Genomic DNA, 12,557 nt, shown 5'->3' with positions numbered 1-12,557 from the left:
TTGCAAAGGAGCATCCACAAGCAGAAAACAAAACAAAAACAAAATTTTTAGCTGTCAATTATTGCAGTTGGGAAAGAGTGTAAAAACCAATGTCTATATGTACAGCAGCACTTCTGCTGTTTTTTCTGGAATTTACAACTTAGAGAAACTTTCTGACCCTGGAGTCAGGGTAAGATTGAGTTCCCATATTCTGATCTAATAACTGTGGATTTAGCTTTTCTGTATGAATTTATTAAATAAAATAGGCATTGAATGAAGCAGAAAACAACTGACATTCAACTATCCTATAGTCAGATATACTAGGTCTCTCTGGTTTTCCTTATAAGATATTCTAAGGCTGATGTGGATACTAAGTCTTAATTAATAGCATTTGAATTTATTGCTTGGGTTGCTAAATCAAACATTTTAATACTGTTCACATAACCCAAGATAACTTAAAACGCTACATACGTAATCTTAGATTTGCTCTAGGAAATCAATACAGCAAGTAATAGTGTATATTCCTGATATGGAGGGCTTATTTCCAAGTAGTATGTTATGGAAATTCATGCTTGATCCTGTAAAGTATTTTCTGCCTGCTACTGTAATAGACAGGGTGTTGGGCTGGGTATGCCATATATCTGATTCAGTAAGAAACAGAGGAAAAAAGCTATTGGGAATTTCTGTAAGCTTCCTTCTTTTTATTAAATATTTATTATTCCCCTCAAAGTTACTCTATTTAATATCTGAGCAATTCAACTAATATCAGAGCAGCTTCATCTCCTGTTCTACATCAGAAAATGGATTTGCCATGATGCAGTCCATTTAATATTGCTTATTGCTTTAGTGCATGGTATAATGGTATAAGTAAAGCTGCTTTTCTGGAATTAGACTTATCAGCAACACCTTCAGTATGTGATTTTTCTGTCTCTGTCATTGTTTCTGTATAGCACAGCTGCTTGTCTTGTGAAACACGACAAATATTTACTGTTCCTTTTTTTTCCAGAATTATACAATGTAAAAATAGCAGAAACAATCTGTGATGGACTAGAAAACATATTAAAGGCCTAACCAAATACATTCAGCTTTTACCAAATACTTTCCTTTCTCTTTAAGTCTAAGCTGAAACGGTTGTTCAAGGATCCTAGTTGCATTATTCATCAAACCCTGATTTAGAGCTTCCAAACAGATTAGCATTTTTATTGCATGTCTATATGTTTAGCATTGCTGATTTTAGTTTCCAGCAATAGTTTCCGTATAATTTTATCTTATCTCTCTGTAACTAACTTCATGTGTCGCTATTGATTGCTTTGGTGATAGTTTGTCTTCAGGACAAAATGTCTGTTGTCTTTAAAGTGACTGACGTTTTTTGGATCAAAGCCCCTTTCCCTGGCATTTCTGCCTGTGAAAGGCTGATGTGATGCTCCTCCACACAACTGATAACACAGTGCCTTTGGGAGAAGCAGCAAGCACTGCCTGAACCATGCTCAGTGTCTGACACTAGGTGTCACGCTAAGAAAGTTATTGAATCTGCCTTGTTACTGAGGTGAAGGGGGTTGTTTTCTTCTTGAAGAAAGAAGAAGTTTGTAAGAAGTTTGGCTTTCCCCTTTGTGAAACCACAGTGGAGCAGATCCACTGAAATAGTTGCTGGGATGATAGAAAGGGAGAAGTAAGCTCAGTGTGATCTGGAGATAGAACTTGTAGTTATTGTCATCTTTTTACCCTCTTTCTTTTAAATTAAATTGTTTCCTAAATCAGCAATTATACAGTCCAGTGTTTTAGTAACAGTGCTGACAAAACTCTACCATGGGGTCCCTCCTGCAAGCTAAGCCCATCTGATGGCTGGCAGCCACTGAAATGTGCAGTCCTGCACCTCTGTTCTCCTTGCATGTTCTTCTTTGTCCATGTGCCAGCACTCATGCTTTTCTGAGCACCTGGTAATCCGGTTCAGGAAGCTAAATCGGCATACAAATAACCCCAGAGGAAAGAAAAATCAATTTTCTGCCTCTTTAGTTCCTTGAACCAATTTGCTATGGAATGAGGTAAGTGCCAGGGCAAGCAGAAGAACAGACAGGAGCAGGAGCTCCCTCACCAGCACCAGGAAGCCATTAGGTCAGCCTAGCAGTGACATCAAACCCTGAGCCCCAAGGCTTAACTGGGGCAAAATGTATTCTCAGTCTGTTTTTGAAGCTTGTGACTTTTTTTTTTTTTAAAGAACAGCTTGAATGGTTGAAAACTTACCTGTTTGTTTGTTTGTTTTTTCCAACTAAGTGAATCTGCTGGTTTAATGAAAGCTGTTATCTTCCTACAAGCCTTGTCTTTCACATGGTAGATTCTTTTATGTGGATGAATTATGCCTTTCATGTATTTGCAGAAGTTAGAGCACTCAACAGGCTGCATTTCCAAGGAAAGCCTGTTGTAGATCAGCCTGTTCTATGATTCGGTGTCATGTTGTACGCATACGCTTCACTCCACACAAGTTTGCGTGTTTTGTTCTTTGAAACTCCAGTGCCCTTGATTAGGCTGTCATGTATCATTACCTCTAATTCAACAGAAATAATAAAAATAGAGCCCAGCTAGTTAATTCACATGGTCTGAAACTCGTATTATAAAGCTGCATAATGCACCTCTTTCATGCGTTGCTTTAATTATATTCTGTTTTCTTGGTAATTTTGTGTTTATGTACATTTCTCATCTAGCTCATCACCAAGTAGAACCACACACAGAAATACCCGACACCCATAGTTTTCCCCATATGCTGAAAATTTGGTTTTCCTGTCTTGTGTATGAGGGAAGGAAATGTCACTTTGTTCCTGAACTTGGATATGTGTATTAGTCAGCATTGCATAGCTTAAATTTAAGCCTGTGCTGAGCAGAAATGCAAATGCTTCAGATAATGTCAAACTGAAGCATTGGAATGATGTGAATGTCACTTCCATTCTCTACAGATTCTGTTCCCCTGTTATGAAATAAAGAGTTACATAAAAAACAAAGGCTTAATGTTATGCCTTCCTTTTCTGCGGTCATAAAAAAGGACAGTTAATCTCTTCCGAAGACGTTTTTTTTTTTCATTGCACAATTCAATTTTTCAATTGATTCAAGGAAAACTATTTTTGTGCCTGAAACCACATGGTGGTCACTCAGCTATTTTGTAGATGGCACATTACAGCTGCAGTAGCAGCAAACCCCTTTTACAGATCTTCCTTTTTAAGAATCCTGAGTGCAAGTAACAAATGGGAGGAACTGTCGACATGCTTTTGGGGACTGTAGTCCCATTTGCTTTCTTTGTCTTTTAATGTGGGCTTATGATGTACCAGAGGTTGAGAACCAATAAAGTGTTGTAACAGCCTTTATGCCTATTGCTACTTTATTAAAGCATTTTATCAATTCAGGTAAAGAGATCTGAAACTAGTCTCATTTATGGGCTTAATTGGAATTATTTCTGATTTACAGACTGGATGGTATAAGTATGGTAAGAATCTAAGCAGTGTATTTGTTTTAGCTGCAGGAAAAGTAAATTTGCTAAAGCCCTGAAGTGAATGGAGTGCCAGTTGTGAAGCCGGAAAGTGAGCACAGTGTGCTCCCACTTCTTTAATGCATATGAGCAGAGTCCAGCTGCCTTTTCCACATACCTATATGCATACAGTGGGGTGATGCCTTCCAACAGTGTTCAGGTTCCTCAGTTTCCCTGTCAGTTTCAGATGCTAACTGAAGGCCTTAATCTTCAGCTTGAACTGGGAGAAGCTTCGTTCATTTTAGTAGGTTAAATTTCTATCAGTAGTTCATCAGGGACACCCCCAGTGGTACTATACAGGTTACAGACTGAGGTAGCCAGAAACAAAATTGCAAACTCATCCTCCCTACCTGTACCACGGAAGAATGGAGTCCAGTTGCCTGGGAGTGCGAGATTGACAAGGCATGGAGTTTCTTGCAGGAATGGCTGAGGTTTCAGATGTGCGGAACCACCCTCCAGAGAGGTTTGTCTGCCTCTTGCAGCTCTGCAGGGAACCCAAAGCTGCTCAGCCGGGAGGCGGAAGATGAGAGTGTCTGAAGTGAGGTGGGATGTGTCTGACTAAAGCATTTGTGATCGCTGCGATTTGGCCTTGGGCAGATCAGGCGAGCTCAAAGGTAGGCCATGATTTTAGGCAGTGCTCACAAAAGCTGCCTTTTCAAATGAAAGATTCCACCCAGGAAGCTAAACAACAATATTCTGCTGAAATTACCAGCCAATACAACGAAAAAAAAAAAAAAAAAAAAACAGTCAGCATGTAGGCAAGAAAAACAAAACCAAAAGCACAGAAAAACAAACTTAATGAAGCGTGTGGTTTTCTTCTTAAGCAAGCACCCATAGCTCTTTCACCTCTGCTGTTCAGATGACTAAGTGGGGGCATCTGAGGTGCTCCTAAGTTGACGGTATCAGTTCAGTTGGTACCACACCCAGTGTAAGAAAAACAGTGCGATGTTATCTAAAATGTGGCCTTATCTCCCACAACCACTTTTATTTCTGTGCTTTTGGAAATCAAAAATTATTATTTTCATTTCCAGCGCAGCATGTAGCTGTGCAGCATTTGTGCAAGTATGTCTATCTAACAGTGCTGCATTGTTTTACTTGCGATATTCTGATGTTTTGTTGTTGCAGTGAAAGATACGTGCTATGCAGCTTCCTTCAGCAAAAACACTCCCGGCTGACCTGAAATATTTTCTTGTCATTCTTGTGCATGTAACCCCAGCCTTGAAAATGCTGCCTAAGACTGTAAATAGTAGTACAGCTCCTATGTGAATGCAAATCTTCTTGGAGGTGTAAGCTCATCTGCAAATCCATGACAGCCAAATCACAGAATGTTAAAAAAAAAAAAAAAAAAAAAAAAAAAAAAGAAAAGAAAAGAAAACCAATGTATATTTATAGAGAGAAAAAAAATGAAGAACTAATCTGAAAATCATTAACTTTTTCACAAACACTTTAAAGGAAATTTTAGCCTAATAGTCATAGCTAAATTTTTATATGATTAAAGGACAATATTTTGTTATCAAGTCAAAATCTTTAAGCAGTTTATGTCAATGGAAAGAATGGAATGCTTTTTCTCATTTAACAAAATGTGAGCAGGGGAAATGGAAAGGAATGTGACACCAAGTATCTTTTACTTGGTATTTAAAGATAGTTTACAAGTATCTTTACAAGTATCTTTACAAAGATACTTTACAAGTATCCTTAAAGCACAATTAATAATTATTTAAGTGAGTCTCAGGAAACTGATGAGTAAATAAGTGACTGAAGAATCTATTCATGCAGATATTTTCACTGAGCCAATTAAAATGTGCAGGAGGTTGGGATTAGACAAAGTAGTACTCCATTCTCCAGTATCTGCACTGAAGCAGACCTTACAAGGGGCACATTATTCAACAATGATTTATATTGCTGTGGCAGATAGCCTAGCATGCCCTACGTGGTTGTAAGACATGAGATGAAATAGGCAAAGGCCGTATTTTCTTTAGACAGGTAAGAGCATTTATGTGCCTTGTTTCTCTGTTTCAGTGTAAAACATCAGGGCTCCATGTAATTTATACTCTCATATGGAAAATCACTTGTTTCTGCTGGTCTGTTCCTTAGGGAACATCTGTTCTTTACTTTGTGTTTTCCTGCAGATACTCCAATTTTCTTGTATGTCATCTTTCAGTAGTGCTGCTTCACATATGGTTTCTGGAGTATATTTATTATCAAATCTGTAGAGCACCTGATACACAACCCATCTGGAAATCCCAGAATCATAAATTTAAGCTTTCCTTCTTTCTACTCCTTTCCAAATAGTTTTGATGCATCTTTTTAATCAGATTTTCAAGAAGCATATCTGTATGACTGTTGTCGTGGTTTAACCCGGCTGGCAGCTAAACACCACGCAGCCGTTCGCTCACCCTCCCCCCTCCCTCTCTGGGACGGGGGAGAGAAATGGAAAGTGAAGCCCGTGAGTTGAGATAAAGACAGTTTAATAAGACAGGAAAATAATAATAATAATAATAATGATGATGATACAATGGTGATAATACGAAAGTAATAATAGTATGTACAAACAAGTGATGCACAATGCAATTGCTCACCACCCGCTGACCGATGCCCAGCCTAACCCCGAGCAGTCCGGCCCCCTCCCCCCGGCTAGCCACCCCTATATATTGTTTAGCATGACGTCAGATGGTATGGAATACCCCTTTGGCTAGTTTGGGTCACCTGTCCTGGGTCTGTCCCCTCCCAGCTCTTACTGCACCCCCCAGCCTGCCCGTTGGCAGGACAGAGCAAAGGCTGAGATGTCCTTGGCTTAGTATAAGCACTGCTCTGCAACAATTAAAGCATCGGGGTGTTATCAGCACTCTTCTCATTCTAAGCCAAAACACAGCATTCCACCAGCTACTAGGAAGAAAATTAATTCTGTGCTAACTGAAACCAGGACAACTGTATATACACATACATCTATACATGTGTATATACATATATGAATATTTATATAGATTATAAAATAGTTCAGTTGGAAGAGACATTCAAAGATCCAGTCCAGCTGCCTGACCACTGGCAAATGATAGGCTGTTTTGCTGTAATTAGCCCAAAAAGATGTTTTGAACTTTTATAATAGGAAGTGCATGCAATTGTAAGAAAGGTTGGGGAACATGTGATGAATTGTTACACTTGACTTCCTTCCTTAGATGTCTAAGTGTCTGCCTAAGCATCTGTATTAACAGCTTTACTGAAATTATTTATGTAGTTACCATTCAGTTTAAGGTAGAGAGGCAAAGAAGTGCTGGATCATCATTAATACTTCTAAGTAGTTAGGACAGGTAACTAAAGTACTCTGTTGCCCTACTGCTGGAAATGATTGACTTTACAAGCGATGCAGTAGCTGTGTACCATGCAAGACCTGGGAAAATAGGGGCACTGAAGCCATTTCATTGTGTTATGGAATAAACAGGAGGGCTTGCCTGGCTCATTGGTTACTGACTGCAGTCAGCTGATGTGCAGAAGCTTCCAGCTAAGGCAGGTGTGCTAGCTGGATCGTTTGTGATGAGATAAGCACATCATGAGCATGACTGCGTAGGGTTATATCCAGAAGCAGAATAGGCAGATCATTTCAGGGTAGTCTTTTTTTAAGGCAGCATTTTTCAACTACAGCTGATGCAGATGAGGAAGCTACTGCCTCCTTTTGCTGACCACCTGCCAATCTCACTCTATCCTATAGTGGGATATTAGCAGTCCATGTAATCTGCTCTAGAAAATTCTGTGTAAAAAAGCATGCCAAAATGATTCAGATAAAAACACTAAAGACATACGTATGTTCTTTACATAAAACTAGGCCATTTTAGTAGAACAGAGTTAAGTAGTCACTACATGTGTATCTGCACAGAGGGCACAATCTCTGCAGGAGATTGTCCACCAGTGGAAGAATAATTCTTTGTCCTTTAACACCTACAGACTTTAAAAAGTGTATTTAAACATCAGTTTTGAGGATATAACTTTAAATTTGACTTTAAATGAGTAACTGAGAAACATAAGTCATGAAATATCTTTGAGAACTTGGGTCAATATTCCTAAAGTACTTAGTGAAGAATACTGAAGAACAGATTTCTCACCTCAACGCTGCAGTCATTCACAGTTCATCAAAAGGCAGATAAGGTTAATTGTTCTGGACCTCTGAAAATGAAATAATGCCAAACCCTATGGCATTATGAGGATTATCAGGTTCTCTTTAAACTTTCTAATAGAATATTCAGCATTTTGAAAAGTAGGGAACTAAATTAAACTTATTTGTGCCACTGAAACAAGTTTTACAACATTTTTGATCCAGTGTCATTTGTATTATATTTTAACTTTATTTTTTCTAGTCAGCTAATGTACTGGACTTAGTAGAACAAGTGAATCATTAACCTAGAAAATAAGTTAAGCAAGTGAGGTAGGTTTAATACTTACCCTGATTATCAGGTTTTTTGGTGATCATTCATGGAACATAAGGATACTACACACTGTTTGGAATAAGTTTTCAAATCACATAATCTAAAGTATGTTCTTGCTGCAGGTCATGGGATAACAGCAGTAAAGGAAAAAGCAGGAACTACCCTGGGAATTCATAATGCAAGTTCAGCATCTTCAGAAGCAGCAGAGCATCCTGCAGCTGAAACATCAATTATACGTAAGTTCAAGTTGACACTGCCAGATTAATACAATTCACAAATTTTAATATTTTGATCACAAGATCCAGTTTACTGTAATTTTTGACTCGTAGGGGTGAAAGAAAACTGTAGCTTGCTCTTTTTTTGTTGTTGTTAGAAGCAGAGGATTCTCTGGACCAAAGCTCTTCTGAGAATATTCCTTCTTCTCCTTCATCTGGATCCCGTGGGATGTTGTCAGCTATTACTAATGCTGTACAGAACACAGTGAGTCATTTTAGCAGGCCTCTCCTCTAGGTATTTTTTATCATTTTTAGGTGTAAATTCACTGCAGGTGACATTTAACGAGTGGAGTTTGTTGGGTTGTAGGTCTTTGTACAAACAATTCTGTTGTAAGTCTGTTTCAGGTTTCTTCCAGTGAAAGTGAAATCATTAGCCAATGAAAATTCTTCAGTGTAGCTGAAAAATTTTGAGTGATGAATAATTCTAGTATGAAGACACAGGAAAAACAACTGCATTTCTATAGACAGAATTATCATGTCAAAATTTTAGAAATCAAGTTAGATAAGGCAGCCTCATCCTTTTCATTATAGACTTTGGCTCCATATTTTTCTTACCTAAAATATGTTTCTACTGACTAGCTGCTACTTAAGATAAAACAAAAGTGGCATTGCTCTTAAAATTTTCATTGGCAACAGGTGTTACGTTTCTTCTCACGTGAGTCTTTCAATTAACTGCAAATATTTGTATGGTTAATTTTTTTCATTTTGAAAATGTATTCAGAACAAGGTAGCATAATTTTATGAGCATATAAATCTTAATGTTAGCTAAAGCAGAGAAAATCTAGGGAGCTGAATGTTCAAAGATGGTATCAGCAAAAGTAATACTCTTTATGGTTCATATTGGCATAAACTAGAAAGGAAATAACCATGTTTCGTTATTTTATACAGGGGAAAAGTGTATTATCTGGAGGCTTAGATGCTTTGGAATTCATTGGAAAGACAACCATGAATGTCCTTGCAGAAAGTGATCCTGGATTTAAGAGAACAAAAACACTGATGGAAAGAACAGTTTCTCTCTCTCAGGTTGGATTTATTTTAATACGGCTCTGTCAGTGTGGTTTCAGATTCTTTTTGCAGAATTTCATGTGCCTCAGGGAGAGGCTTTATTTATTGCAGTAGATATTGGCTAGGCTTACAAAAATAAATATTATGCTTTGTGTTTGCTACAGTTTCTTTTTCTTCACAGAACCACAAAAGATGATGTAAAATCATCCTTTCTGCTTAATTATGTGAGGAATAACTGATTTTGATGAGGTAATATATGTGGTAATAAATTATTATACTCTGGAGAACAATCAAATTGTTAGTGGTTTTGTAACAGCTGTAGATAGATGTCCTCCGGCACAAACATCCCTATACTAATTTCCCTGGAAATGAGTAATGCAGGAATATGACGTATGTTTCATTAGGAGTTAAAGCTGAGAAAAGTTATATCTTATGTCCTTTTAAACTAAATGTACCCTCGGAGAGGAGTCAAGTCAGGACTTGTATCTTTAAACGTTCAGAGATACGGTGATAATAGAACAGACATATAAGTGCTGCCAGTACAAAATTATTTTAGTTCTCCAGGCACTGAGGGGAGGGAAGCTGTGGAAATCAATATACGTGGGGAAAAAAAAAAAAAAAGTTTTAATTTTACTACACTTACCACCCAGTAGAAAGCAGTAAAGGATCTCTCCTTTGATGTGATGTTTCATCTTTAGTATCAGTCCTTGTAAATTGATGCAGACGATTGCTGTTGTGGTAGGCCAAAAGCAACTAACTCTTGTACAGAATGTTATTGGAATTACACATATTACATATGTCTGTTGCAGCAGCACTCTTATTTTAAAAAGTCGCTGTTGATAAAGTGGAAATGCATGCAGGCATAGCACACTGCAGTCTCAGCATCGTAGCTGAAGTCTGCACCGCAGTGTGGTGCTGAGTGTGTGGCCAATTCAGTAACGTTGGCTGTTGTACTAAGGCTTAAGCTTGTAGAGTGTGTTTTGTGGAAGGCATCCCAAAGCACTTCAACAGGGTAATAGCATTAGATCTGCAGTAATGAAAGTGGCTCCTGCTTTTTATAGAGACTGAAAAATTTGATCTATCTGGGAAAATTAGTGCAGATTGTAGGATTCATGTATTTAAACATAAGGCTGTTTATACAGGTGTATTTGATACCATATATGAAATGCTGTCTGTAGACATGTAAAACAATGGGACTTTGTTGTTGACTTAACCGAGGCATGCATTTGACTTCTTTTTATAGTTTCAACATATAAAATGATTTTATACACATCAAAATTAAGGAGACAAGTGGGATCGCAAATTACTCAAAATCAATCTTAAAGAATGCTTAAAATAAGCCTGATACAATGTAGGATAGATCTTTCAGAAGCAACAAAATTTAACATTAAAAATGATCAACTTCCAGTGCCCTAGCCATGCCCAGTGCTTTGTAATTTGCTGCTTTTCTCTACCTGTGGTGACTAAACTGGGCTTGGGCTCTGAGTTGGCCTGTAAGCAGTCTGAGCCATTCCTCCAACTATACACATAGTCAGGCACACAGGGTTAAAATGAGCCTCTGACAATACCTACCTAACAGTATGTGTGAATCCACCCATAACACCAGATGCAGAAAGTTGTATAAATCGGTTCTCAGGGGTCTCATAACATAGTGCTTCCTTTTAGGTGATTTGTACATAAAACTTTATGTGTGATTTTGAGGGTGGAGACTTTAAAAAATCTGTAACCATAAGAGATATGTAAAAAATGAATAACTGAAGACAATATCATAGAAATTTTTTGAATGATGGAATGGTGTAAGTGGTGTGAGTTTGCCTGTATTCAAAGGTTTGTATGTGATTTAAGATGCAGTTGAGGTGAATTTACCAGAATTTATGGTGGCAAATTCATGCAAGCGGCCTGGCCTTCCTGGAAATTCTGCTGTATAAGAAAACTATTCCGAAATATCCCAAAATATATGACATATACTTCTGCCTCACTCTTTGAAAAGACATACCTAATTAGTCAGATCTCTTTTGTCAGTCCTGCTGTCACATAAAACTGAATTCAGTATCTACTAAAAATATTTTATGTATGTAGGAAATATTTATGTAGGTGCATTACTTATGCAGGTAGGTAGGTAGGTCCTGAAAATAATATTCTTCCCATTTTGTGGCCTGTGGAATGGATTGCATGAGGCTTTAATGCTCTGTATGAAACAGTCCTTTTTATTTTTCTTCCATTGCAATTGGTGGCTAGATTTATGAGATAGTATTCATAGCTGATATTACTTCTGAAAACATAAGCAAGATTATTTGTTTGTTTATTGTTTAAAAAAAAAAAAAGAAAGAAAAAAGGTTAGTGATTACCATTGGGAAAAACATGCTCAGAATACTACTTAAATATTTTAGTAGAGAAGTTTATCAAAAAAAAAAAAAAAAAGTTAGGTATTTCAGCTCTGTAGGTATTATATTGTCCCAAATTTTATTACTATTTTCTAAACAAGCAGAAACAGAAGGGAATAAAATGTCATACCTGCAGCACCACCAATAAAACAACAGGAATGATGTATATTTTTGCAGCTGTTACGAGAAGCTAAAGAAAAAGAGAAACAGAGACGGGCCCAGCAAGTTACAGTTGAAAGGACAGCACATTATGGACTGCTTTTTGATGAGTTCCAGGGTTTGTCTCATCTTGAAGCTCTGGAAATCTTGTCAAATGAAAGTGAAACCCAGGTACAGTATGCAGACTGGATAAGTCACAATGGCTGGTAAAAAATTGTTCTTTACATTAATTTTGCTATGAAGTTGCATGTGAAAATGAACAATAGTGTTCCATCAGCTTCAGAGAAAGCTGGATTGGTCCCATGGGAAGTCTGTGGCTTCGGGAAATTCATCTCAGTACATTTAGAATTTAAATCAAAGGTTAGGTCAAAAGAAACAACTTCACAACTGAAAGTTATTTTTGTTAAGATCATGTATAGTGTATATCTTGCAGCTTGTAACACTGTGAAGATGTCTTTTCAGAATTTGCAAGGAGGTTCAAGTCTTTTGGTTTGTATCAGGCACTGATACTTATACTCAGGTATTTCAGACCTACTATACTTGGAAGCTAGTGAATTAAAATTAATTCCAGATTAATTATTCAAATCCTGTCTTCTTTTTGTGTTGGTTTCTAAACTTACAGAAGACTACCCCAGGAAGTATACTGAAAGTATACAAGTGCTGTCTCTCCAAAGAACATGCTAAAGCTGCTGATACCTATGTGATACATACATTTTTTAATTTCAGCTGTTGAATTAATGACACTGCTTTTAGAACAGTAGAACAGCAACAGTATATTACTAGAACTTTTGTAAATTTGCATCAGCGGTTTCATAATGAAACA

At 37.4% G+C, this 12,557-nt stretch overlaps 1 protein-coding gene across 2 annotated transcripts in view; it reads left to right on the top strand.

Moving 5' to 3' along the window:
- Window positions 1-12,557, top strand: part of FAM114A1 (family with sequence similarity 114 member A1) — a 37,471-nt gene that overhangs the window by 7,131 nt on the left and 17,783 nt on the right. For both annotated transcript variants that reach the window (XM_082758908.1, XM_082758907.1), the window contains exons 4-7: window positions 8,034-8,147; window positions 8,285-8,391; window positions 9,075-9,209; window positions 11,753-11,905. In XM_082758908.1, coding sequence (XP_082615034.1) covers window positions 8,034-8,147; window positions 8,285-8,391; window positions 9,075-9,209; window positions 11,753-11,905 — 509 coding nt within the window. The remainder of the gene's footprint in view (window positions 1-8,033; window positions 8,148-8,284; window positions 8,392-9,074; window positions 9,210-11,752; window positions 11,906-12,557) is intronic.

This window comes from Aythya marila, assembly GCF_965140915.1.
Source record: "Aythya marila genome assembly, chromosome: 4".
NCBI lineage: Eukaryota > Metazoa > Chordata > Aves > Anseriformes > Anatidae > Aythya > Aythya marila.
This window is presented reverse-complemented; position numbering and strand designations above follow the sequence as displayed.